Source organism: Muntiacus reevesi, chromosome 1, assembly GCF_963930625.1.
Source record: "Muntiacus reevesi chromosome 1, mMunRee1.1, whole genome shotgun sequence".
Classification (NCBI taxonomy): Eukaryota; Metazoa; Chordata; class Mammalia; order Artiodactyla; family Cervidae; genus Muntiacus; species Muntiacus reevesi.
In genome coordinates this window covers 180,440,152-180,464,381 of record NC_089249.1, presented here as the reverse complement: position 1 = coordinate 180,464,381, position 24,230 = coordinate 180,440,152, and the positions used below count along the sequence as shown (strand labels likewise).

The 24,230-nt window shown below is 53.1% G+C and overlaps 3 protein-coding genes across 6 annotated transcripts in view; 2 read left to right on the top strand and 1 right to left on the bottom strand.

Moving 5' to 3' along the window:
* The first annotated feature begins 581 nt into the window (after window positions 1-581).
* LTC4S (leukotriene C4 synthase) lies at window positions 582-3,495 on the top strand. Of its 2 annotated transcripts, none has more exons than XM_065931289.1 (5): window positions 582-719; window positions 2,621-2,720; window positions 2,826-2,896; window positions 2,995-3,076; window positions 3,285-3,495. In XM_065931289.1, exons 1-5 carry the CDS (start codon window positions 662-664, stop codon window positions 3,424-3,426), a joined length of 453 nt encoding a protein of 150 aa, XP_065787361.1. In that variant the 5' UTR covers window positions 582-661; the 3' UTR covers window positions 3,427-3,495. The 2 variants fall into 2 exon arrangements, with proteins under 2 accessions (XP_065787361.1, XP_065787366.1); XM_065931294.1 differs by having other exon boundaries at window positions 622-673; window positions 2,638-2,720.
* Window positions 3,496-4,751: 1,256 nt separating this feature from the next.
* Window positions 4,752-15,451, bottom strand: MGAT4B (alpha-1,3-mannosyl-glycoprotein 4-beta-N-acetylglucosaminyltransferase B). Of its 3 annotated transcripts, none has more exons than XM_065917253.1 (15): window positions 15,031-15,451; window positions 9,891-10,076; window positions 9,665-9,805; window positions 9,448-9,581; window positions 9,010-9,056; window positions 8,627-8,740; window positions 8,320-8,395; window positions 8,086-8,200; window positions 7,614-7,744; window positions 7,376-7,438; window positions 7,020-7,213; window positions 5,677-5,755; window positions 5,507-5,594; window positions 5,312-5,424; window positions 4,752-5,219 (listed from the first exon to the last, which is right to left on the bottom strand). In XM_065917253.1, the coding sequence occupies exons 1-15, from the start codon at window positions 15,125-15,127 to the stop codon at window positions 5,196-5,198; spliced, it is 1,602 nt and encodes a 533-aa protein (XP_065773325.1). In that variant the 5' UTR covers window positions 15,128-15,451; the 3' UTR covers window positions 4,752-5,195. The 3 variants fall into 3 exon arrangements, with proteins under 3 accessions (XP_065773325.1, XP_065773324.1, XP_065773326.1); XM_065917252.1 differs by having other exon boundaries at window positions 7,331-7,438; window positions 15,031-15,450; XM_065917254.1 differs by lacking the exon at window positions 15,031-15,451 and adding an exon at window positions 13,876-13,930 and having other exon boundaries at window positions 7,331-7,438.
* Window positions 15,084-24,230, top strand: part of SQSTM1 (sequestosome 1) — a 55,523-nt gene continuing 46,376 nt past the window's right edge. Inside the window, exon 1 of the mRNA XM_065917256.1 lies at window positions 15,084-15,135. The gene's annotated coding sequence lies outside the window, so the exon portion shown is untranslated. The remainder of the gene's footprint in view (window positions 15,136-24,230) is intronic.

The window sequence follows — 24,230 nt, the reverse complement described above, 5'->3', positions numbered from 1 at the left end:
GACATTGGGTTTTCTGGAAGGGAGCAAGGACTTGGCTGTGCCCGGTGTGGGCTGGGTGCTTGGAGTACCCTGTAGTCACAGTTGCATGATATAAAACAACCCCAGCTGGGTAGTGGGAGATAGAGGAGTGGGTTGATGGGGGGTCAGGGCCAGGAGTCTGTGAGGGGCAAGTGGGCTTTGGAAGACGGCACTGGGGGTGGATTTGAGAATGATTAGGACTTGGGAAGTGGTGGCAATGGGTGGTTCAAGTAGGAGCGTCTCGATTCCTGAGATCAGATCCTGGACAAGAGAAGGTCTGGAGGGCCTTTGGGGACACTCGGGTGACCTGGCAGCTGAAGCAAGCCTAAGGTGGACAATTTGAGTCCTGCCAGCGCAAGGCTAGACCAAGAAGGCCCACAAGGACTGGGAGGAGGAGGCTGGGCTGTCCCCAGGTAACCGCTCTCTCCAGCCCAGGCTCCATGTGGTCCTGTTTCCGCCTGCTCGCTGCTTTGGCTCTCCCAGGCTTGGCCACGCCCCCTCCCCACCCCCGGCCACTGAGGAGGGCGGGGAGAGCCGGCCACTCTTCCTCTCCGGGGCCAGCCTCCGAGCAGCAGACGAGGGTGATCAGGCCCCGCAGATAACCCGCTCACAGGCCAGTCTGGCCGCCAGAGCCGCCGTCACCATGAAGGACGAGGTAGCTCTTCTGGCCACCGTCACCCTCCTGGGCGTCCTGCTACAAGGTGGGCTGGCTCCTGCTTGGGAGGTGGGTGGGCCTCGGACCCTGCGGTCTGCCTTCCTGCCACCAGGCTCTGCGCAGGGTTGGGGGAGTGCTGGGAAGGCCAGGCCAAGGTGAGGGACAGCCCAGACTCCTGGTACTCCAGCTTTCCTGACCCCAGAGGAAGGGATGCTCCAGGGCTGAAGGCCTGGCACTTTCCCTAAGTGGGAAGGGGAGAGGCCCTGGAGGGGTGTTTGCAGGGCAAACTGAAACCCTGGGCAGAGGTGCCTGACCTAGGGGATGGGCAAGGAAATGGAAAAAGTCTCCCTAGGGATGCCTGCCTTGGTGTTGGGGGTGGTCCCTTGACCAGCATAAAGAGCTCTGGAGGAGGGCAGGGCTTTCAGTGAGAAAGTGGGGCATCCAGCCCTGTTGGACCTGAGCAGGAGGGCAGGCTGTCAGCATGAATGGATGTTCTGATGGTGGGTATAGAAGTGGGACAGCCATGGGCCTGAGGCAGCCCTACTCCAGATGACCCCTGCCCTCTCCAAGTGTCTCTTCGCTGGGTGTCCCAGTGGGAGGACCCCATCTCCTGGCCCTGCCTTCAAAGGCACTCTCTTTATCCTGGAACCGTGTGAAGCTGGACAGGGTTGAAACCCCCCAGAGGTGCCTGCTGAGTGCTCTTTTCAGATTGGCCCTAGATCACACATTCCTGGGACCGACATGCCCCAGGAGAAGACACAGCCTGAGGCAGGGGCCCTGGAGGGGCTGAACAGACAGACAGAGTTGATCTCCAGCCATGCCAGTGAGCTCACCCCTCAGGCCCTGCTCATGTAGACACGGGGCCGCCCTCCAGGCCCTACATGGTGCTGGCAAGGCCACCCTGGTATTTACAGTGCACTCAGGTTGGGCCCTACAGAAAGCCTGGCACCAAGAGCATCAGAGCCACAGAACTTGCAGGAAGTTGGAGACACCCAGTACTGCAACTGTGTATGTGGTGGGCATCTGGCCTGAGACCAAGTAGAAGGGTTCCTGTGCACTCAGGCTCTCAAGAGTCGGCCCCCACTCTCTCTGTACCCATCAGTGTCAGAAGGCAGAGGGGCAGAGGCCAGTGGTTCGGAGTTGGACTAGAGGAGTCCCAGCTGTTAACCACCTGGGGGCAGAGGACAGGGTATCTAGACCCCGACTGAGGCAGGGTCCAGAGAGCCTGAACAGAGAAACTGAGGCAGGACCGGAACCACAGTTTGCAGGCACAGCAATCCAGGAGGTCCCTCCTGGTGAACTATGCGGGTAGGGAGCAGGGACGATGGCCACAAGGTGTGTACTCCCTTGAATCTGGAAGGATGCACCCAACGGTGGCTCAGTTGGTAAAGAACCTGCCTGCTATACAGGAGACCTGGGTCGGGAAGATCCCCTGGAGAAGAAAATGGCAACCCACTCCAGTATTCTTGCCTGGAAAATCCCTTGGACAAAGGAGTTTGGTGGGCTACAGTCCATGGGGTCTCAAAGAGTCAGACAGGACAGAGTGATGAACACTTTCACTTTCACTGCCTTCAAGTGGGACTCCCAGTCCAAGGACATGGGCCACAGTCCATGCCTAGAGGGTGGGAATTGGGTATCTGCTTGTGTTTTCCAAGTCAAACTAATTCAGGAGCAAAGTCCTTTTGATGGCAGGTGTCCTGTGACGTGTCATCCCTTCCTCCTACACTTACTGGGCTGGACAGGACCTCTCAGAGCCCCAGGCCCACACCCAGCCCTCCCTATTGAGTGTCATGGACACCGGAGAAGAGCGGGGTCCGGCTGTCCTCTATGTTGGGCTTTAAAGGGGAGTCTCCACGAGCAGGGCGTGGAGCAGGGATCAGAGAAGATGAGCAGCCAGGCCAGGAGTCAGGGTGCCGAGTCTGACTCCTGCAACCCCTCTGTCCCCAGCCTACTTCTCTCTGCAGGTGATCTCGGCGCGCAGGGCCTTCCGCGTGTCGCCGCCGCTCACCACCGGCCCGCCGGAGTTCGAGCGCATCTACCGAGCCCAGTGAGCCGCGTGGGAGGGCGCGGGGTGGGCAGCGAGGCAGCCCCCGGGCGGGCAGGCTCTGAGGGAGCAGACCTGCGCCTTCATGCTGCCCCGCCCGCACCGCAGGGTGAACTGCAGCGAGTACTTCCCGCTGTTCCTCGCCACACTCTGGGTGGCCGGCATCTTCTTTCACGAAGGTTTGGACGTGGGCTAGGGGCGCACGCATTGGAGCCTGGGGGTCCCCGCAGCGGCGGGCTCAGCTCAGCCGGCCTCGCCGTCCCCTCCCCTGCCCCAGGTGCGGCGGCGCTGTGTGGTCTGGTCTACCTGTTCGCGCGCCTCCGCTACTTCCAGGGCTACGCGCGCTCTGCGCAGCAAAGGTGAGAAGCAGGGCTGGGTGGCTCGCCGGAGGTCCGCCGGGGCAGGGCGGTGACGGCCGAGGCCGCTGGCGGAGCGCGGGCGGGACCGGGTGGCTGGTTGGAGGCGGGTCCCTTTGGGGGTCCAGTGGGCGGGTTCCCGGTGGAGGCGGGCCATGGGGTCTGGCTGGGTTCGGCGTCCTGCCCCGCCGCCGCTGAGCCCCACTCGCAGGCTGGCCCCGCTGTACGCGAGCGCGCGCGCGCTCTGGCTTCTCGTGGCCCTGGCGGCCCTTGGCCTGCTCGCCCACTTCCTCCCGGCCGTGCTGCGCACCACGCTCCTTGGACAACTCCAGAAACTGCTGCTGAGGACCTGAGACGGAGGACGCCGGGACGACCGAGCGGCGGTTGAGCCGGAGCCTCCTCCAGTTTCTCATTAAAGCGTCCATGACAGGACCCCGAGTGCACTCTTTCGGTCGAAATGGGTCGCGCAGTGCGGGTTGTAGAGCCTGCAGGGGCCTAACTTCGGCCCGTAGCAGTTGAGTGGGCTACCGGGCGAGGCAGGGCTGCGGAAGGCAAGAGGCCGCTCCTCCCCACCCCGCCGCCCCACGGGAGCTCGATCGGGTCCCGGGTCCTGTCCTGTTCCCAAACCCGGGAGGCACACGCCCGGGGCGCAGGCGCCCTTTCTCGCCAATGCTCACCCAGGGCTTCTCCCTGCGGTCAGTGTTTTCCTCGCCTGTCCCTCTTCTATGAATCCTGCCTCTCCGCTGACCCTCAGCCGCCCCGTTCCGTGTACCTTGGCCTTCACAGCCGACACAAGGGACTTTTTGGATCCGTACTGGGTTACTGGCATCCAGATGCCTAGGTGGCACAGTGGTAAAGAATTCACTTGCTGATGCAGGAGACACAGGAAACATGGGTTGGATCCCTGGGTAAGGAAGATCCGCTGGAGGAGGAAATGGCAATCCACTCCACTATTCTTGCCTTGAACATGGACAGAGGAGCAGGGTGGGATGTGGTCACCAGAGTCGGACGCTGGTGAGCACAGGTGTTCCGGACCTGTTGCAGCCGGCAGAGCTGGGAAAGACGATGGATGTCAATTTGGTTGATTGGCGTGCTCCAATATTGTTGCCTGGAGAATTCCATGGACAGAAGAGTCTGGCGGTCTACAGTCCATGGGGTTGCAAAAACTCGGGCACGACTGAAGCGGCTTAGCGCGCACACACAGGCGCTCTCCAGTAAACATCTGGGTGTCTTGGGGCCCAGATCTGGAAGGAATGCCCGCCGGGAATAGTCCCTAAAAAGGTGGCTTTTAGCTGAGATTGGAGAGGAGAGGAACTGGGTAACAGCAAAGGCGCTGAGCCAGCTGAGAGCCCTAAAATGGGTCAGAGACCAGGGACTGGAGCAGGGCCTTGGAAATGGGGGTCAGCAGGGTGAGACCCACAAATGCCTGGGGTGCGGAGATGGGGGCGTGCCTTTGGTGAGAGGCGGCTGCAGGCACTTTGAGAGCTATAATGGGTGCTAGGGGGAGTGATCTGATGAAATTCATCTTGGAAGTGGGGGGGGGAACCCAGATTCCACACTAGCTCCATCAGTTACCTAGTCATCAAGCCACCACTCCCAGGAAATGAAAGCTAGGTCAAGCTGAGCCCCGCTGCCAAGGCAGGGGCTCTGGATGATATAGCTGGATTAGAGGCGAACACGTCATTAACCCTTTATTACAAGGAATGCTCTTATAGAAGTATATGTGGACTTAACGTGAAAAAATCAAATGTATCCAAGAATAAAAAACACAGCACATAAAGTAGTATATGCATTCCAGTGTTCGCGCCAGAGACAGTGGTGCCCAGGAGAAAGCTCTTCTAAAATGGCCTGGCCCGTGGGGGCCAGGAGGGAGCGGCTCTGGGCGGCGCGGCCGGCCACAGGCACAGTGTAGGCGCCGCCTGCCTCTTCCCCGCGGCCGGCGGGCGGGGCAGCACCAGTTCCTGGGGCCTCCGGGCCAGCGGCCACCCCAGGCCGGCGGAGCACAGTTCCAGGCAGAACCCCGCAGACTGGGGAGGCCGTGCCTGGCTCTCGGGGGCTGCGGCGACATCTCAGGTCTCCTGGGCTTCAGGACCAGCTGAAATGCACCTTCATAAGTCTCAGCTTAGTCAGCCTTTTTCAGGAAAATCTGCAAGAACCAGGCTCAGTGTCAGCTGGGGTTTGAGAGAGAGCTAGGATTTAGCTGCTGGGTACAGCTCCCCATCCCCTGCCCCATGTCACCTCGCTCAGAATGACCCACACAGGTGAGTCTGTCTGGATGGAGAGGCGCAGTGCTTCCAGGGGGCCAAAAGCAGGATCCACTTCACCTTGTGCCACGCCCTTGTAGAAGGAGCCTGGGGGAGCGCAGCAGTGAGAGGCGGCCGAGAGCCCTGCTCATTGAGCCTCGCCCGCCTCCGCTTGGTGCCCTGCACTCACCTATCTGGAGGTAGCCGTCAGGGCTCCGGGGATACTGCAGAGTGACCGCATGGCCCTCCTGCAGGGCCTCCTTGTCTGACTGGGGGTTCTGGGGGCAAAATCCAGGGGCTGAAGCCAGTGGCTGTGGGAGGGGCTGGCCTCCGTGCACATCCACCCCCCACCACACTCACATCAAAGGGCAACACCTCCACAGACGTGTTGAACAGCTTGTCCTCTGGGTGCTCGATGTTGCCACTACGGAAGAAGAACCTGCGGCCAGACAGGCCTGTGAGCTTGTGTAGGGGTGGGGCACCGCCTAGGCATGACAGCCAGTAGAGAACAGGCCGGGCCTGGGCCGGGAGAGCAGTCAGTGGTGAGGGGGTAACAGGAAGGAAGGCCAGGGATCTCCAAACGGAGGAAACGGGGTGCGAGGGTTAGACAGTTTTATCCTTCTCTATGAAATTAAAAGGAGGTAAAATCTGTTGCCATGATGACACCTGGTTCCACCTGAACTTTTCTCAAACCATGAGCTAACCAATGTTTTTATGGAAATGGTTTTCTTAAGCTATGTTAATGAACTATGCATTTATCCTAGACTCTTGTCTTTCTTCAAGTTGGCTCTGCTTAAGACTCAGAACCGACAAGGGCTCACAAACCAGTGTGTTTTCCTCATACATTGTTCTCCTCTTCTATGTTATGAAACTATATATGTACTCGGAAACCTGCCTTTCTTCAAGATTCATGTCAATCGATTTATGGCCTGGGATGACTCACCTTGTGCCAATGTTATCTCAAAATGCACGTTGTGAATGAGGGGCCTGGTGCCACTCTGAGTTTTGAGACATCTCCTTTCTCTAATTAGCAGCCTGCTGGTAGGTCTACAACATACTGCTAAAGACTAGCAGAGGGGCACTCTTTCTGCCCCCTTCTGATGTCTATGTCAGAAGCTTTCTCTATCTCTTATACTTTAATAAAACTTTATCACACAAAAGCTCTGAGTGATCAAGCCTGGTCACTAGCTCGGGATTGAACTCCTCTCCTCCAGAGGCCAAGAATCCCAGCATCTTTCAGGGCTCAGCAACAGCCTCTCAGTGGGCCCTGTGGTACTGGGCCAAGTTGGGCACCACCCAAAGCAGTCGCTGGACTGTACAAGGCAACTAACTCATAAGGCTGATGGTGGTGGGCTGTGTCCCCAAGCTCCTGTGGGCGATGCTGGACTTGCCTTTACGAAGGAGCTACTGTTCCTTTCCTTTTTGTCCTCACCACACACAGCTTATGGATCTTATTTCGCCAACCAGGGACTGAACCCGGGTCCACAGCAGTGAAAGCCTGAGTCTTTCCACTGGACCACCAGGGAATTCTGTAGCTACTGCTCTGAGTTACACTTTTCAGATAAGAAAACCTAACAATATTAAATAATCTGCTGGGGGATCACAGAGGGGAATCTGTAGGGTCAGAAATTTGTGGTGAGGCTTGAACTGCAGTAGCCACCCTCCCCCTCCCCCAAAGAGGATCTGTGGGCACTGGCACTGACCGCTCCAGTCGCAGCGGCTGGAAGAAGCGGAAGCGGATGAAGTCCCCTGCAGAAGGCGTGAAGGCCCAGAAGAAATCCTCGTGCAAGTAGGCCTTCTCCAGGGTGAAGTGCTGGTACGTCTTGAGGCTCGTGCTCACTTCTGCCGGCGGGTTCACGTGCTCCATGCGCAGCGCGTGCTTCCCAAAGTCCTTGTCCTGCAGCGGCGGAGGGACAGAGTGCTCAGACGGGCCTGGACCTGCCCTGCCCCCTCCGGCCCAGCCTCAGCCCAGGCTCTGCTGTGCTCGACCAGGCTCCAGTGCGGCACTGCCCACCTTCAGTTTCTGGATCTTGCCCGCCAGTGAGGAGTGAGTACCCACATGCTGGAAGAGGGACGGCTTGAAGCGGATCCGCAGGTTGGCCTTCTGCCGGTCACAATGCTTCTGTGGGGGGAGGGTGACACACTGGGGCTTAACTTAACTCCACCTCTGAAGACAGAAACTCCTCCAGCCAGCAACACGCAGTCTCCTCCTGTCGGGGGCACGCTCTCCAACACAGTCCCTGACGGAGGCTGCTTGCTCCACCGCCCCTGCCCGTCTCTGTGCAGGCCCTGCTCACCGCATCCTTCTCAGGGTTGCAGACCTTCACCCACAGAATGTGGTCCAGGAGCCAGTCAATAGGCTTGTCCCGGTAGAACATAAGGATGAACTCCACAATGACGCTCAGGTCCAGCGACTTGAACATCTTCCCTGAAGGCAGGAGCAGGGGAAAAGGGTGCTGAGAAGGCAGCTCTGCCCTGACCTACTTCCTCTTAATCGCTGTGGGGGGACTCCGGGGAGGGTTCCACAGCAAAACCTCTTGGCTGGCTGCAGGCAGGTGTGGGTAAGAAGAGGGTGGATGGGCTGGGGAGCCCAAACATCTTGATGCAGAGGGGCAGGCAGGAATAGGCCAGGTGGGGCTACAGCGGGCACTCTAGGAAAAGGCTCAGAGCCTGACCTGGGCTTGGGAACAGGGCAGGGGGCTGAGAGCTGATGACAGAGGCAGAAGTGGGCAGACAGAGGCCAGGTGGGCAGGGAGGGGACTGGCACACCAATGAAGCCCAGCTGGGAGAACTCCAGGATCATCCAGTCTTCCGAGGGCTGTTGGAGTGCAAAGTTCTTCATGGTGCTCAGGTAGTTGGGCTTGGCTATGATGTCATCTTCCAGCTGCACAGTGGTGGGTAGGGAGAAGGGGGCCTGGACTCAGGATGGGCACAGCGAGGGCAGGGCTCGCCGCCCAGGCCCGTGCAGGGGGACGCGGGACACAGCAGGCTATCAGTGCTCACCTGCACGTAGTAGATGCCTTTGGACTGTGCATACATCATGAGGAAGCAGTAATCAAGGTTCTGTTTGGTCCTCCACCTGTGGACCAGGGGCAGGGGCCTCAAGAGCTCAGACCCCCCCACCTCCAGTGTGGCCACCACATAGGCGACTGAGTGGGTAGCAGGCCCCCCTCCCCCACGCAGGGGTCCTCCAGTGGAACAACAGAGGCACTGCAGAAAAGGACTTGGGACTCAAGACACCCACAGGCTCGGTTCCTTAGCACAGGTGGGCAGGTTGCTGGGGGCACAGGGAGAGGGATAGGACTAGTACCTGACTCTCTCCTTGGGGTCCCCAAAGGACTCTCGGAGGCGGGAGAAGTCAGGGTAGAAGTGGGGAGAAGGGGAGATGACTTCCAGGAGCCCAGAATGGATCTCCGTAGGGAACCTGGGGACAGGAAGGCCCAGTGAGTGTGCAGACTCCAGCTGAGCTAGCTAGACCCCGTCCTTTACTTAAAGCCCACCAGGCAGACACCCCCCAACACCACACGCACCCTACTGACACAGAGAGGCTTCAGAGGGGTTGGGCCATCTCTACACACCCACCCCCACAGCCAAGACGGGAAGCACCCTCCCCATAGATGGAAGGCACCTGCCTACCCAACACCTCACAAAGAATCCTCCCTTCACCAGCCATGCTGGGCTGTCAGTACTCACAAGGCCTTGATATTCTCTGTCACCAGCGAGGTATACTGCGGGTCAGTCTGTGGGAAGACCAAGTGCCCTCCCTGAGTCAGGCTGTCACCCCAAATGGCCTGGAAGAAAAGGCTGGGGGAAGGACACAGCTGTTTCTCCCACCGTCCTAAAGGCTAAGTAAGGCTGGGCCTAGGGACCATAGGTGCCTCAGAAAAAGCCCTTCTAGATACCTGGGGCCAAGGGGTGGGGCGGACTATGTAACTTCACATCCTCAGGAGGGGAAAGTAAACTGTCTCTTTCCTTTTAATTTTTTACCGTGGCAAGTTTGTGAATGAAACCAACAACTGAACTTGTGAGTCTCTTCCTCTGAAACCCTGCAGTTTTCCTCTCCCTGCCCCTTTCTGCCGCGTGCCCTGCACGGCGCGCCCCCCTTACCCCCGCCTGACCCCACCCACTCGCCTCAGCAATCAGCACCACGATGACCGAGTCCTCCTTCTCCTGTGGGCTCAGCTCCGAGATGAGTGAGTGCAGCGTGTCCGTCAGGTAGGAGTGCACCTCGCGTCGCACGCTGGGGATGCCCATCACCACCGACACTGCGGGGACTCGGAGAGTCGGCCCTGGGTACACGTGGGGATCACCCCACCGCCCGCCTCTGGCCTCTCCTGGGCCCCCCTACCTCCGGTGCGGCCCTGGCCCACGCGCACGGCCGGCTGCAGGCTGCTTTCCTTGGCCAGCAGGTGTGGCAGGTGGTGGAAGACAGTGGGCAGGTGCAGCACGTGCTTGTGCGACACGTTCCACGGCTTCAGGCGTGGATCCTCTGGGTGGGTCGGGAAGGGGCAGGTCAGACAACAAGCTTAACCATCAGCTTCGTGTCCCCACTGCGCCGCATTCCCGCACCTCACCAGTTAGGCGGCCCCAGGTGCGATTGCTGTCTCCATCTCGCAGTGCCTGTCTCTCGGACATGGCCCTCTTGATCTCATCCAGCACCAGGTTGAGCTCCTTGGAGCGCTTGAGGCTCTCCTGCTCGGCTGCATGCAAGCGGTCACGCAGGGCCAGGAACTCCCGCTGGTAGACGTCCACCACATCACCTGTGAGTGGTATGCATGCTGTCACCAGGGGGCAGCCTAGAGCCGACCTGCTGCCCCTTGAGTGTGCCAGCACACCTATCTGTTCACTTCTGTTCACATGCCTGCTACATGTGAGTCACATGTAGTCACATGTAGTTACATAAGAGTCACTCTGAAGTCACAGTGACACTCACACCTGCAGAAGAAAAGCCTCCACAGGGGGAATTAGCCCTCTCCAGGGCTCTCCCTTTATTTTCTCCAGAGGAGATGTCTGAAGTGGGAAGGCTGCAGGATCCCTTCCAGGCCCAGGTGGGACAAACTAAACTAAAGGTGGAAAAGCCTAGGACTGAATTCTCTCCTCCCAGTAGCTCTCACAGCCCCTTCCTGCTTCGTGCAGCATCTCCTCCTTCCAGGAGGTAGGACATCCAAGGTGCCATCCAAGACCCACCTTCCTCAAGCAGTTCTGATGTTGAGGCCAGCCTTCCCCTGTTCTTTCTTTCAGCCTCTGCAGTTGGCTTCCCATCCCACTTCACAGAGATCACAGGTAGCCCCATCCCCAAAGCTCCTTGGGGACAGAAAACCTCCCTGAACATCCCCTCCTATCCTCCAAGTAGGACCGAGCCCCGGACATTGTACACTAGACACCAGCTCTGGATTCATAATCTCACACAGTGGGGGGGTGGGGGGACTGCTGCAGTTACAGCCCCCAGTGCTCAGAGGAGCAAATGAAGTTGAAAAACGAGTCACAGGTCCCTCAGCAAGGCAACAGCAGAGAGGGAACACAAGCTCTCAATGCCCTGTGGCCTGCTTCTCTGAAGAGCTGTCCCAGGCCTATGTCATGCCACCCAGAGGAACCTGTATCAGACCCTCCAGCTGGGTCCCATCTGCAGGCTCTGATGACATGGACCTGAAGCAGCCCAGAGGTGGGACTGCCTGATGGTGGACAGGGAGCCCCAGGGTGCCAGTACCTGGCTCCACTGGTCTGGCAGGGCCAAGCAATCAAGAATGAGATAGAAACAACAGTGCCATCTGCTGCTGCTGCTGAGGCAGCCAGGTCCTGCCAGGCTGTTCACTCTCAAGGCCTTTTCGGACCTGGCATTTGCCCTCTTTATTTGCTATCACACACACTGCCTTTTCCTCGTTTGACATTTATGCTTTCACACATGCTTGTTTCATCTGCCTGGGATTCCCTTTTCTTCTTTGTGCCTAATGAAAGCCCATGGAGCCTTCAAGGCCTTGGTGCAAAATCTCCAAGTCTAGGAAGCCTTCTAGATGTCTCCCCTCTCATCCTTAGGCAGCTTTTATATTCCTTGATCCCTCAGGGGGGATCACAAACCCCAGAATGCCCTGGGACGGTGTCACTTTGCCACAACCAGATACTCCAAAGGTCATGACCAAGGCAAAATTTGGTCATCCCAGGACACCCCCTTTCTGTAGCTAGGGCAGAGGTCTAAGTGCTAAGTTCCGGAAAAAGAGAAAGGAGTAGCCCCTAGGAAGGACAGAGAGGATGGGGGGGGGGGGCGGTGGGTGGAGAAAAGAGCAGGGGAGCCAAGCAGATCCTTGATAAGGCACTCCAAAGTCAGATGCGTGCCCCAGTCTTCCCTCCCCACATGCCGCCCCTGGGGCCAAAGGCCAGGCCACGTAGAGCTTGTGTGTTCAGGAGCAGCCCCACTGTGGCGCGAGTTAGGAGTCAGGCTACCAGATCTTTGAGGCTCTGCACTGGGTTCTGAGGCCAGGTTACCCCAGAAACCAGACCCTTTAAACAGGGAGCTGGCCACGCCCAGCGGCCAACAGGAAGGGTCACTGAGGAGTGCTGAGGCCCAGCAGGGCGTGGTTCAGAGCCGCCTGAGCAGGGAGGTGGCCTCCGTCCTGCAGTCTCCACCTACCTACCTACTGTCCCTGATATCCACCCCAATGCTACTGGCTCTACCCAAGGAAGCCCCCTGCAGCGGGGCCCTCTGTGAGGTGGAGGGAATGTAAGGAGGCCTCAGTCTCTCTGCCTGCTGCCCCTGCTCCCCCCACACATGGCCTTCTCTAATTTTTAAGTAGGCTGAGCTCTGTCCAACCTTAGCCTATCCTAGGTGGACCCAGAGGTGGGCCCTGCTGACCTGAATCACCCTGACCACTGAGGCCTGGGCACAGCCTGCTTCCTACCCTGGTCCTCTTGCCAGAAGCTTTCCTCTTTCCAAGTCCTGGGGGCAGCTGTGGTCACACTATTGGAGGCTTTCCTGCCGCTCCCTCTACCAGAAGGCAAAATAATCAAGATATCTGAGGCCTACAGACCACAAGCTTCCCTTTGGTTCCCTCCTCATTAAAGAAACAGATTTCAAGGTTGAAGCTGGGGCACAGACCTTGTGCCCTGTACTGAGGGATGGAAAAATAGGCTCAGAGAGGCACAGACAGGTGCCAGGCCCAGTGAAGGGCTGCTGTCGGCCTGCAGTGGGGCAGAAGCATGGAGACGGGGGCAGGTGTCCTCCTCCTCTACAAGATTTGCATCCACCCTCCCAGGGGTCAAGATGGGCATCCATCATTGCTGAAGTCTAAGAGAGGGGACAGCCTAGACATAGGGGAGGGCAGTGTGGCTGAGGCTAACCCCCTGGAGAGCTGCTGCCTTCCCTGGGCACCTTTAGCAGGGCTGTAACTGGAGCATTAGTGGAGCTGATGCACAAATTTTGTCAAGGCTGGAGGTGAAAGTGAGCCTGAAACCTGCATCCAGGGTCTGTCTTGCCAAGGCCTATCTGTCCTTCCTGGCCCTTGGCTTCCAGGATGCCACCTGCTCCTACTTTCCTTTCTCTCTGGCTCCCTGCCCACCTCTTCCTTTCCCTACAGATCTGGGTTCCTGTGCTTTTCCTCTAAGCATCCATGCCAGGGTGCGCCCTCTCCTGAGTTCCCTATTCACTGCAAACTGGAAGCCAAGGTCCAGTCTGGTCTCAGATTTAGTCTGGCTTCCCTGCAGGCTTAATACAGTCATCTGAATGTAAAAATGAGAAAGGTTCATATAACAGCCCAGACTCGGGCTTCTCTTCAGGCCTTCAAAGACCAGATCTTACTGGGCCCCCCAAAGAATAGCAGCCCTCAGTAGGGAAGGCCCAGGTGACCCTCTTGTCACATGTCACAGGCTTCTGGGCTTTCAGGCCCCAGGGACAAGGACCCTGCATCTGAACCCAACTTCTTTGACCAGGCTCCTGGATGCTTCTTCCCTTACGGAGCTGCTACTGCTGCTGCTAAGAAGCTTCAGTCTTTGCAACCCCATGGGCTGTAGTCCGCCAGGCTCCTCTGTCCATGGGATTCTCCAGGCAAGAATACTGTAGTGGATTGCCATGCCCTTCTCCAAGAGATCTTCCCAACCCAGGGATCGAACCCGAATCTCTTAAGTCTCCTGCATTGGCAGGCAGGTTCTTTACCACTAGGGCCACCTGGGAAGGCCCTAGGGAGAGTAGGCCTAAATGGAGCCATGGGTATCACCCTCACTCCCATGCTCCTGGACACTGTGGCTAGTCAGACTCACAGTCTGGTGTCTGGCACAGGTGGGGGTCTGACACTGCAATTCCTGACATCCAGCTGAGAGCATGTGGCTGCTGCAAGAGGCACCAGGAACTGTGGCCTAGCCCAGGACAAGGTGCAAGGGTTCATTACTTCATTCACAACTGCACAAATGTGCCCCAGCCCATCAGGTATGGCCCCACCTTGGCCTCCAAGTCAGTCTGCCTACCTGGCTACTCTCCCAAGGGTCCCAAATGTCCTCCCCTATGTGACACACCTCACCCACACAGCACTCTGCCCCAGCCATGCCCTTGCCTGGGTCATACACTCCACATACATAGATCTACAGAGAACTCTGCTCCAGCCGTGGCCTCCATGTACCAAGTCCTAGAGTTCTCCTTCCAGGCTTCTGGTGCCCCAAGGACAGCCCAAGCCTCCACCCAAACAGGGCTGGGCTGAGCTGGGCAGGCAGGAGCCAGGTGGGGACACGGGGACTTCGAGGGTCAGAAAGGCTCCCGCTCCTCCTGCAGCCTCTGCTGGGGACAGGGAAGCAGGGGGTGCAAGGGAGGCTGAGGTCAGCAGCCTCAGCACGATCCTGCCTAGGCCTCCTGCAGGGAAAGCCAGAGGCAGGAAGGAAGCAGCTTTTCCTGCTGCCTCTGGTGCTGCAGGCTGGGTTGACAGAGGCCTGCGAGGGCCTCCTCAGCCTTGTGCCCTCAGCAAAGGCTCCACTCAGCCCCATCCATCCCAACCAATATGGAGCAACTCCAGCCAGTGCTGGGGTCTGCCCCCTCACCCCGAAGTGTGCTAGCAGACTCGGAGGGCCATGGCGGTGGACTGGCTAGCTTTATCAAACTTCACGGGAGGCCACATAAAGTAAGTGAAGCGGTAGCCAGGTGGGCTGTTCCTGAGGCCCCCAAGGCACCCCGCAGGCCAGCAGCCTGAGGAAGGCTCCCGCGGCGCCTGCATCCCCGCGGAGGAGTCCTGGGGCCAGACGTTCCGGAGGAGGAATGCTGAGGCCCGGGGAGCCGCACGCGGAGCGGGCCGGGGTGGAGCGGTGGCGGCAGGTGACAGTGCCGCCTGGACGTCCGGCTGCCACTTCACGCGGCTCTCGGAAACGGGGCGTCCATGTGCCCGGGCCGGCGGAGCCGCCTCTGCCCCTGGGGCTCCCTTCCCTCTCTGAGAACTCTGAGGTCCCCCGCTCGCCAGAGGGGGCGACCCGCCCCAGCGCGGGCAAAACTCGCGGAGGCCAGTGCCGAGCGCCCGCCCGGCCCCCGCCTCGAGGCCCAGCCCCGGCCCGAGGAGAATTTCGTTACTCCGGCAGCAAACAAGTGGGGGCGCGGAGGGAGGGGCGTCCTCCCGCGCCGGCCGGGCGGGGAAGGGGCGCCGGCGCCGGCTTCCGGCCGCCGTCCGCGGCGGACGCCCGAGCCCGGCTCCCGAGGCCGGCGCCGGGGCGGGAGGGGAGCGGGGCAGGGCCGGCGGGGGAGGGGCTCACCTTTCTGGCCGCTGAGCGCCGCGTACCAGGAGAGCGAGAAGAAGGCGCACAGGCAGAAGAGCAGCAGCGTCAGGAAGGCGCCATTGCGGAGCCTCATCTCCTCAGGTACGCGGTGGGCGCCGGCGGGGCCGAGGCCGCATGGCCCGGGGGGCCGGGGCCGGAGCGCCGGGACCGGGAGGCTGCAGGGGCCCCGGCCCCGGGGCGGGGACGGGCTGCGAGCCCGGGGCCGGGCGGAGGTGCGGGCCGGCCTGCCCGGCTGCGGACCGGGCCGGGCGCCGCACCGCCGGCTCCTCCAGGCTGTGGGAAGCGGACGGCCTAGGCTCGGCGCTCGGGCCGGGCCGGGCCGGGCTGGGTTAGGCTTGGCGGCGAGAGCCGCGGCCCGGCCTGGATCCCGGGCCGCCGCGGAGTTGGCTGCGAAGGGCGGGGCGGCCGGGACTTAAAGGGGCCGCATCACCCGCTGCCGACACCGGTACGCGAGGGGCGGGGTGGGGGACGAACGCCCGGGATCGCGCCCGTCCGCCTCGCGGCGGCGGCCCCGCGTGCGGCCTCAAACGTCCTGGACTTCGCGGGGTGCGGGTCAGGCGCCCTGGGCTCTGGCCTCAGGTAGGTCGAAGCAGGGGCCTTCCAGACTGTGCGGTCCGCTGTAGTGGCGGCTTGCGTTAGCCCTCCGACCCCTTCTCAATAACGTTTTCCTTATGAGCTTCCCCAACCCATGTTTGGACCTCGGTCGGGTTAACTGAGGCCCCTCAGGCCCCTGTCCCAGGTTTGAGGGGTTTAGGCGGAAGTGAGACAGGCTGGGATCTGGAACCCTTAGCTGGGGTGCTGCACCTGGACAAAGGTCTTATGCAGCTACAAAACGCAAAGAAACTACAAGGGACTAAAAGTTACTGTGTGCGTGGGCAGTTGGGGCAAATTATGAACAAGATACAAAAAGACCAGAAACCCCAACTGCCACTTCTGAAGAGCCACGAGCAGAAACAGGGTACTGTGCGTGTCCCTTGCACTTGGCCTGAAGGATGGGCAAACCATCTAAGCCACCCCTCCTGACTAACTCCTAGATACACCCCTTCCCTCACCCCATTTAAGGAACCAGGTTGCCCCTCCCACCCACCTCAGTAGCCAGCAAGGGACCCGCTTACTCTCCCTCACTGCTGCAGCAGGAAGGACCCCAATAAAGCCTTGTCTGAATTTCTTGTCTCCCCTCTAAAGTCAACTTCTGTTGATTAAGGAAGGCCAAGAACCCAGATCAGTAGCAGGTTTTTGGCACCCAGCTTGGGACAGTTGTCCGCTTCCCGGGAGAAGACCTGGGCGCCTGGGGGACCACCACTGGTGACAAGTGATCACCTGAACCTCACTTTGTCCCACCTGGGGGCCTCATTAAGGCAAAGCTTAACCCTACCTCTTTGTCTCTTTCCCCTCTTGTTATCTCTCTACTTCTTTCTCCTTTTCTACTCCTCTGTTGTATCCTTCTCAGAGAGCGGACCTCCTGCAGCTAATCACTGCTCTCAGCCTGTGACTGGCAACAGCTCACCTTGACAGGTGACAAACAGGTGGGAGAGGCTGGCCTCACACCGTGCAAGCCTCGGTCCAGTGGGCTCTCCCTAACGGGAGATTTAGGATAGCGAGTGAGGTTTAAACACATCATATAGGGGCTGGAAGCCCTATCCTCCCAGTATTCTCACCTTTATTTTCCTGCTTTTTTTTCCCTTCAGCCTTTCTGTGCTTCTTCCCTGTACCTCTCCCTTGATCCTTATATCTGCGGTCGCATCCCTGTTATCCTGAAAACTTGTTTGTGTCAAGCTCTGTCATTGGTACATGTTAAATAAGGATCTTCATCTTATGCAGTTTTGTCTGTCCAACTGTTCCTGCAAGTCTCTGCTAAAATTGTGGGCATGGTGGAACACTTAAGCCTTGAAATTCAAACACAGCCCACATTGTCTGAGACTCCAGGCTTGGGTTACTTAGATATTAAAGAGAAAAAAAAGGTGGGAGATGAACTTGCATTTTCCCCTCCTCTGCCTTTGCAATGTAACTGTTTTGCCTGGGCTCTCAGGAACTTTCTGATCCATTTGTAGTCCCCCAGACTGAGGAAAAGAAAAAGAGACATTTTATTTTTTGGGAATTGCACATCTTTTTTATTTACAATGATGGTGAAGATGATCATGATGATGTAAGCTGCAAGTGTACAGCGTTGTAAAACAGCATCTGTATATACTACAGAGCGATCACCACTGTAAGTTTAGTTAGCATCCATTGTCGGGAGCCACCAGGACGTACCTGGGCCGTGACACGGGAGGAGAGAGGAGCCTGCAAGGCAGCTCTTCCCCTCGAGGTTGTCCCGGGGGCTGGTATGTCCCTTTCTTCCTTCTGTCTTACTGTTGTTGGGCTTTCCATTAATTTTTAGAAATGATAATATATAGTAATAAGGCCTCGCTGGAAAAGTCCAAGCCTTTTTGGAAATGCTCAAGATTGCTCTGGCTCAGGACACAACCACAAACATCAAGTCAAAAAAGAAAAGGCCAAAAAAAAAAAAATAAAAATAAAAAATAAAAATAAAAAAGAAAAGGCCACAGGTATAGTTCGGCTGCTTGCTTAAAAGATTATAACGTTCTAGAATAGAAAAGAGTAGAGGCATTTAGATTTAGAAGTAGATGTACTGCTTCAGTTTACTTGCTCCTTGGTTGAGAGGGTTTTCACTATTGCTATTTCTATGCTGCTATTTGTTCATTGTTTCCCTTTCTTTAAACAACATGAGATATTATGGGTATTTAGAATTAGAAAATGGGGTACATAGGATTTCAGTAGAAGATTTATATTAACCAGCTTCACTGCCATTATCTCACTATTATTAGAGGTGTTTTGCTGCTTTAGAGGCGTTTTTGCTGTTTAATAGTTAATCATTGTAAATTGAGATTTTGTGGTTTCAGGTAAAGAAAAATATCAAGGTTTTTCTCATGGTACTATTCTCAGAAATTTCAAACATGTTACTGTGACCCTTCCCATGTATTGTTTTATTGTCCAAAGAATATACACTATACCTGAGATTTGTACAACCTTGTTTTGTTAGAATGAAAATGTTAGACCATTGAGGAAAGAATACTATGTACGGGACATTTAAGAAAAAACCCTGTAATCGGAAACGTTCTAGATGAATGCATAGGGGAAAAACATGGGAAAGAAAATTATTGACGGAAACACAAACCAGTATCTGATGTAATATGTGGTGACTTAAGGGGGAGGTAACGTTCAGTCTATAAAAACTGAGCTATCCTAAAAATAAAAAAAAAAAGCTACCTCTTCTACGCATCCTTCTGTGTGTGTCTGTCTTCTTCCTCGCTGACGCCTCTCATCCCTTGAGTATTCCTTGTCCTGCCGGGGCTGGACCTCGGCAATCCATCACCATATTAACTCCCCACTCACCCAGCCCCTTGCCCTCTGGTAACCACTGCTGAGTTCTCTGCTGAGTTTGTTACGAATCTATGAGTTTGTTGCTGTTATATTATTTGTTTGTTGTTTTTGTTTTTATTCCACATGATTAAAATCATAGAGTATGTGTCTTTCTCCTTACTTATTTCACTTAAGGTAAGACCCTCAGGTTCCATCCATGTTGTTACAAATTGCAAGATTTCATTCTTTTTTATCTTCTGAGAAGGAGATAACATCTCTTTATCCATTTATCCACTGATGCATACTTAGGTTACTTCCATATCTTGACGATTGTAAATAATGCTGTAATGAACACAGGGGTGCATTTATCTTTTTGAATAAGTATTTTAGTGTTAAAAAAGACCTGTTAAAATTCAAGCAGGAAAACTAAAAGATCTCTGATTCTGTTGTCTGTCTTTATGTAAAAATTAACTTGTAAGTGAACTGTATTTAGTTGGCTTAAAGGAAACTGAGCGCTTATATACGTACTCAGAAATATAAAACTCATCAGAACATGTTCCAGATTCATATGATCTGGGAGATAATCAATATTAAATTAATATTTGGTATTAGAGCTTGGTTTAAACTTGTGGGCTTAATTAATACAGACCTGTCTTTAGAATCATGAACATTAAATATAATACTTTTATTGTACCTAGGGTTTTTTTATTTTCCACTTATTACTGGAAGTCAATAAGTGCATATTGTTTCTGTTATAAAATCTGTCAGCAGGGAAAATAACCTGATATGATTACATTTTTAAGTAAATGTTACTGAGGTAAGAGCTTTTTGGTAAACTCTATAGGAATAATTCTTTACCAGCTGAGCTACATGTTTTGGAAATATCCATCTAAAATAGGCTCTCCACATTTTGTTAACTTGAAACAAAATTAAGTTAATTAGTAGGAATTCATTGAGGATCCAGGCCATTTCAAATAAGATGAAATATTGGAACATTAATTGCTAAGCAGATCCAAATTTACGCCTTTGCTACTTTTGTCTTCTTATGAGAGGGAAACTAAAGATGTTTGAGTATATCAGACACATATATTTTTTTTAATTTATTTATTTTAATTGGAGGCTAATTACTTTGCAGTATTGCAGTGGTTCTGCCATACATTGACATGAATCAGCCATGGGTGTACATGTGTCCCCCATCCTGAATCCCCTCCCACCTCCCTCCCCATCCCATCCCTCAGGGTCGTCCCAGTGCACTGGCCCTGAGTGCCCTCAGACACATATCTTTTACCACAGACTACATTAAGGAAAGAAATTGTACTTTAGGAAGATGCATGTTTCTAGAGGTTATGGAATATTCCAATCAGGGAATGCTAATGTAAAAGATAGGTCATGGTTGCTTAAGCAAAGTAGGATGTGTGCTGTCAGTAAAAGAAGTTATGAGGAATGGAAATTTATTTTGTCCTAGAGCTTGTTATTTCTTCTTTTTTAAATTAATTTTATTGGAATATAGTTGATTTACAATGTTATGTTAGTTCCTGGTGTGCAGCAAAGTGAATCAGTTATACACATACATGTGTCCACTCTCAGATTTTTTTCCCATATAGGCCATTAGAGTATTGAGTTTAGAGTTCCTTGTGCTGTACAGTAGGTCCTTACTGATTATCTGTTTTATAAATAGTAATGCCTATTAAGTATTTTGATAGAGGCAAGCAGTCAGAGATTTCACAAAAACAGTGCTCTATAGCAGGGAAACCGAACCTCTAGGATCTGATGCTGGATGATCTGAGGTGGTTGTTGTTCAGTCGCTAAGTTGTGTCTGACTCTTTGCGACCCCATGGACTGTAGTCCGAAAGGTTCCTCTGTTCATGGGCTTTTCCAAGCAAGAATACTGGAATTGGTTGCCATTTCTTTCTCCAAGCTTGTTATTTCTGACTGGAGAAAGAATAAGGGACAAACCCATGATTCAAGCAGCTGCACCACCTTCATGCTTGATTCTTACTGGGGAAGAGCTGCCAGAGGCTAGAGAAAGCCCTAAGAGCCTATATTTCCCGCTGACTGCCAGCTCTCTTGCGTCCCTGGCACTGCCAGGGTCCCTGCAATCCAAGCAACTGTGCCACCTCTGTATCTGGTCCTCACTGGGACACACCCAAGTCCTCCAGGGAAGCCTCTGGAGCAAACTCTTGTGGACAACCCACATACAGAGGTGAAGATAAGATCACAATTGAACCCCAGGGGCCGTGTGACTAAGGAAGAGGATGGAAAATCTTCCTACCAGCTGTACAAGCTGCAGATTAAACCCATATGGTCAACTAGGCAGACTCTGTATCTATGGAATATATAAATGAACAATAAGAGTTCCCATAAAAGTAAACGCAGTAGCTCTGGCAACTGTGGGCACTGGAGAAAAGAATACACAGGAGTGGCACCAGATTAGAGTTGAGCTATCCCCCAGCAGGTCCAGAGACCAGCCTGGTGTTGGAGAGTATCCCCGGGAGGTGGAGGCGGACTGTGACTCACAGCAAGGAGGAGGACGCTGACAGCTGAGATCTGAGAACAACATTTATTATTACTCAGATTTTTATTTGTTCTGTGATTGGTTCTGGACTTTTTTTTTCCTTCCCTTTTTTTTTAACCCCCTCTGTTACTGTGGTTGTTGATTTTATTGTTACTATTAACTCTATTTAAGCTTTTGAGAATTTTTTTTTTAAAGTCACACTTTTTATTTCCTTTATATACTTCTACATTTGCCTTTTGCAGGTCTGTGGGTTTTTTTGTTTTCTTTTTTCTTTTTAAAATTTTTTTAAAATTTATTTTTAATTTATTTTGTATGTTTTTCTTATTGTTCTTTTCCTGCTGTAGTTATTCTTTAATATACATAAATCTTTTTTACATACTTCTATTTAACTTTGCTTTTCTATTTTTTTTTCTTTTCTTCCTTTTTTTTCACCGAGTTTTTTTTTTTTTTAATTTTTTTAAATTTTTCAGTGGGTTTTGTCATACATTGATATGAATCAGCCATAGAGTTACACGTATTCCCCATCCCGGTCCCCCATCCCACCTCCCTCTCCACCCGACCCCTCTGGGTCTTCCCAGCCCACCAGGCCCGAGCACTTGACTCATGCCTCCCACCTGGGCTGGTGGTCTGTTTCACCACAGATAATATACATGCTGTTCTTTCGAAACATCCCACCCTCACCTTCTCCCACAGAGTTCAAAAGTCTGTTCTGTACTTCTGCGTCTCTTCTTCTGCCCTGCATATAGGGTCATCGTTATCATCTTTCTAAATTCCGTATATATGTGTTAGTATACTGTAATGTTCTTTATCTTTCTGGCTTACTTCACTCTGTATAATGGGCTCCAGTTTCATCCATCTCATTAGAACTGATTCAAATGAATTCTTTTTAACGGCTGAGTAATATTCCATGGTGTATATGTACCACAGCTTCCTTATCCATTCATCTGCTGATGGGCATCTAGGTTGCTTCCATGTCCTGGCTATTATAAACAGTGCTGCAATGAACATTGGGGTGCACGTGTCTCTTTCCATTTGTATGGAATACCTTCTTCCATCTCATCACTTTTAGTCTGTATGTGTCCCTAAGTCTGAAATTGGTCTCTTGTAGACAGCATATATATGTGTGTTGTTTTTGTATCTATTCAGCCAGTCTGTGTCTTTTGTCTAATGCATTTAATCCATTTACATTTAAGGTAATTATTGATATGTATGTTTCTATTGCCATTTCCTTAATTATTTTGTGTTTTTTTATAGGTCTTTTTTAGTCCTTTCCTCTTTTGTTCTCTTGTGGTTTGATGATCATCTTTAATGTTATGTTTGGGTTTTTCTTTTTTGTATGTGTATCTATTGTAGTTTTGAGATTAGCTGTTCCCATGATGGTTTGATATAGCAGTCCTTATATGTACAAGGTTATTTTAAGTTGCTGGTCCCTTTCCCACCTAGAGAATTTTCTTTAGCTTTTATTGCAAAGCTGCTCTGGTGGTGCTGAATTCTCTTAGCTTTTGGCTGTAAAAATTGAATTTCCCTGTCAAATCTGAATGAGGGCCTTGCTGGGTGGAGTATTCTTAGTTGTAGGTTCTTCACTTTCATCATTTTAAATATATCATGCCAATCCTTTCTGGCCTACAAAATTTCTGCTGAAAAACCAGATGATAACCTTATGGGAGTTCCCTTGTATGTTATTTGTTAATTTTTCTCTTATTGCTTTTAATATTTTTTTCTTTTCTTTAATTTTTTTTTTTCTATTTGATAGCTACGTGTCTCAGCATGTTCCTCCTTGGGTTTATCCTGCCTGTGACTTTCTGCACTTCCTGGACTTGACTGACTGTTTCCTTTCCCATGTTAGGGAAGTTTTCAACTATTATTTCTTCAAATAATTTCTCAGGTCTCTTCTCTCTCTCTTCTCTTTCTGGGATTCCTATAATGCAAATTTTGGTGTGTTTAATGTTGCCCCAGAGGTCTCTTAGACTGTCTTCATTTCTTTTCATTCTTTTTTCTTTATTCTGTTCTGTGGCTGTGACTTCTACCACACTATCTTCCAGGTTACTTATCTGTTCTTCTGCCTCAGTTATTTTGCTATTAATTCCTTCTAGTATGTTTTTCATTTCAGTTATTATATTGTTTGTCTTTGTTTGTTCTTTAGTTCTTCTAGGTCTTTGTTAAACATTTCTTACATGTTCTCAATTCTTGTCTCTGTCCTTTTTCTGAGATCTTGAGTCTTTTTCACTATCATTATTCTGAATTCTTTTTCTGGAAGATTGCTTAACTCCACTTCACTCAGTTGTTTTTCTGGGGTTTTCTTTTTCCTTCATCTGGGACATATTCCTCTGCCATTTCATTTTGTCTAACTTTCTCTGATTGTGGTTTTGGTGTTGCAGACTGCAAAGCTGAAGTTCTTCCTTTTGCTGTCTGATCTCTGATGGATGAGTCTATGAAAGAGGTTTGTGCAAGCTTCCTGATGGGGTGGACTGAGGGGGCTATGTCTTATCACACTGGCTGGCAGGGCTGTGCTCCATAAAACTTTCATCTCTTTGTCTGCTGATGGGTGGGGCTGTGTTCCCTTCCTGTTGGTTGTGTGGCCCGAGGCAGTGCAGTACTGAAGGCCTCAGGCTGTTTTGTGGGGCACATGTGTGGCTGCCCGGAGGGCTCATGCCAAGAGTACTTCCCAGAACTGCTGCTGCCAGTGCGTCTGTCCCCACAGCGAGCCACAGCTACCCCTTGCCTCTTCAAGAGACTCTCCAATACTAGCAGGTGGGACCGGCCCATTCTCCTCTGTGGTCACTGCTTTTTTCCCTTAGACCCTGATGTGCTGAGACTTTATGTGTGCCTTCCAAGAGTGAAGTTCCTGTTTTCTCCAGTCCTGTGGAAGCCCTGCAATCAAATCCCACTGGGTTTCAAAGCTAGATTCTCTGGGGACTCCTCCTCCCATTGATAGACCACCCCCCGCCCCAACCCCCGGCTGAAAAGCCTGATGTGGTGCTCAAAACTTTCATTCCAGTGGGAGAACTTCGTGGTACAATTGTTTTCCAGATTGTGGGCTGTCCTCCTGGTGGGTATGAGATTTGATTTTATTGTGATTATGCCTCTCCTGCAGTTTCATTGTGGCTTTTTCTTTATCTTTGGAGGTAGGGCATCTTTTTTGGTATGTTCTGGTGGGTTTTTTTGGTCAGTGGTTATTCAGCAGTTAGTTGTGATCCTTGTGTTCTCGTAAGAAGGGGTGAGTGCACCTCCCCATTTAAAAAAGACATTCATCTTGTACATGGCTGAAAAGCAAGGGAAAGCTTTTGGGGTCCTTATA

Excerpts from the sequence above, each read along its gene's own strand:
- MGAT4B (XM_065917252.1), bottom strand. The coding sequence starts at position 15,127 with ATGAGGCTCCGCAATGGCGCCTTCCTGACGCTGCTGCTCTTCTGCCTG. Across the intron at positions 7,214-7,330 it reads GCAAGATCCAGAAACTGAAG|GACAAGGACTTTGGGAAGCA; the intron begins GTGGGCAGTGCC and ends CCGCCGCTGCAG. Across the intron at positions 5,425-5,506 it reads TGACGGCTACCTCCAGATAG|GCTCCTTCTACAAGGGCGTG; the intron begins GTGAGTGCAGGG and ends GCGCTCCCCCAG.
- LTC4S (XM_065931289.1), top strand. The coding sequence starts at position 662 with ATGAAGGACGAGGTAGCTCTTCTGGCCACCGTCACCCTCCTGGGCGTC. Across the intron at positions 720-2,620 it reads CCTGGGCGTCCTGCTACAAG|CCTACTTCTCTCTGCAGGTG; the intron begins GTGGGCTGGCTC and ends CTCTGTCCCCAG. Across the intron at positions 2,897-2,994 it reads CGGCATCTTCTTTCACGAAG|GTGCGGCGGCGCTGTGTGGT; the intron begins GTTTGGACGTGG and ends CCCCTGCCCCAG.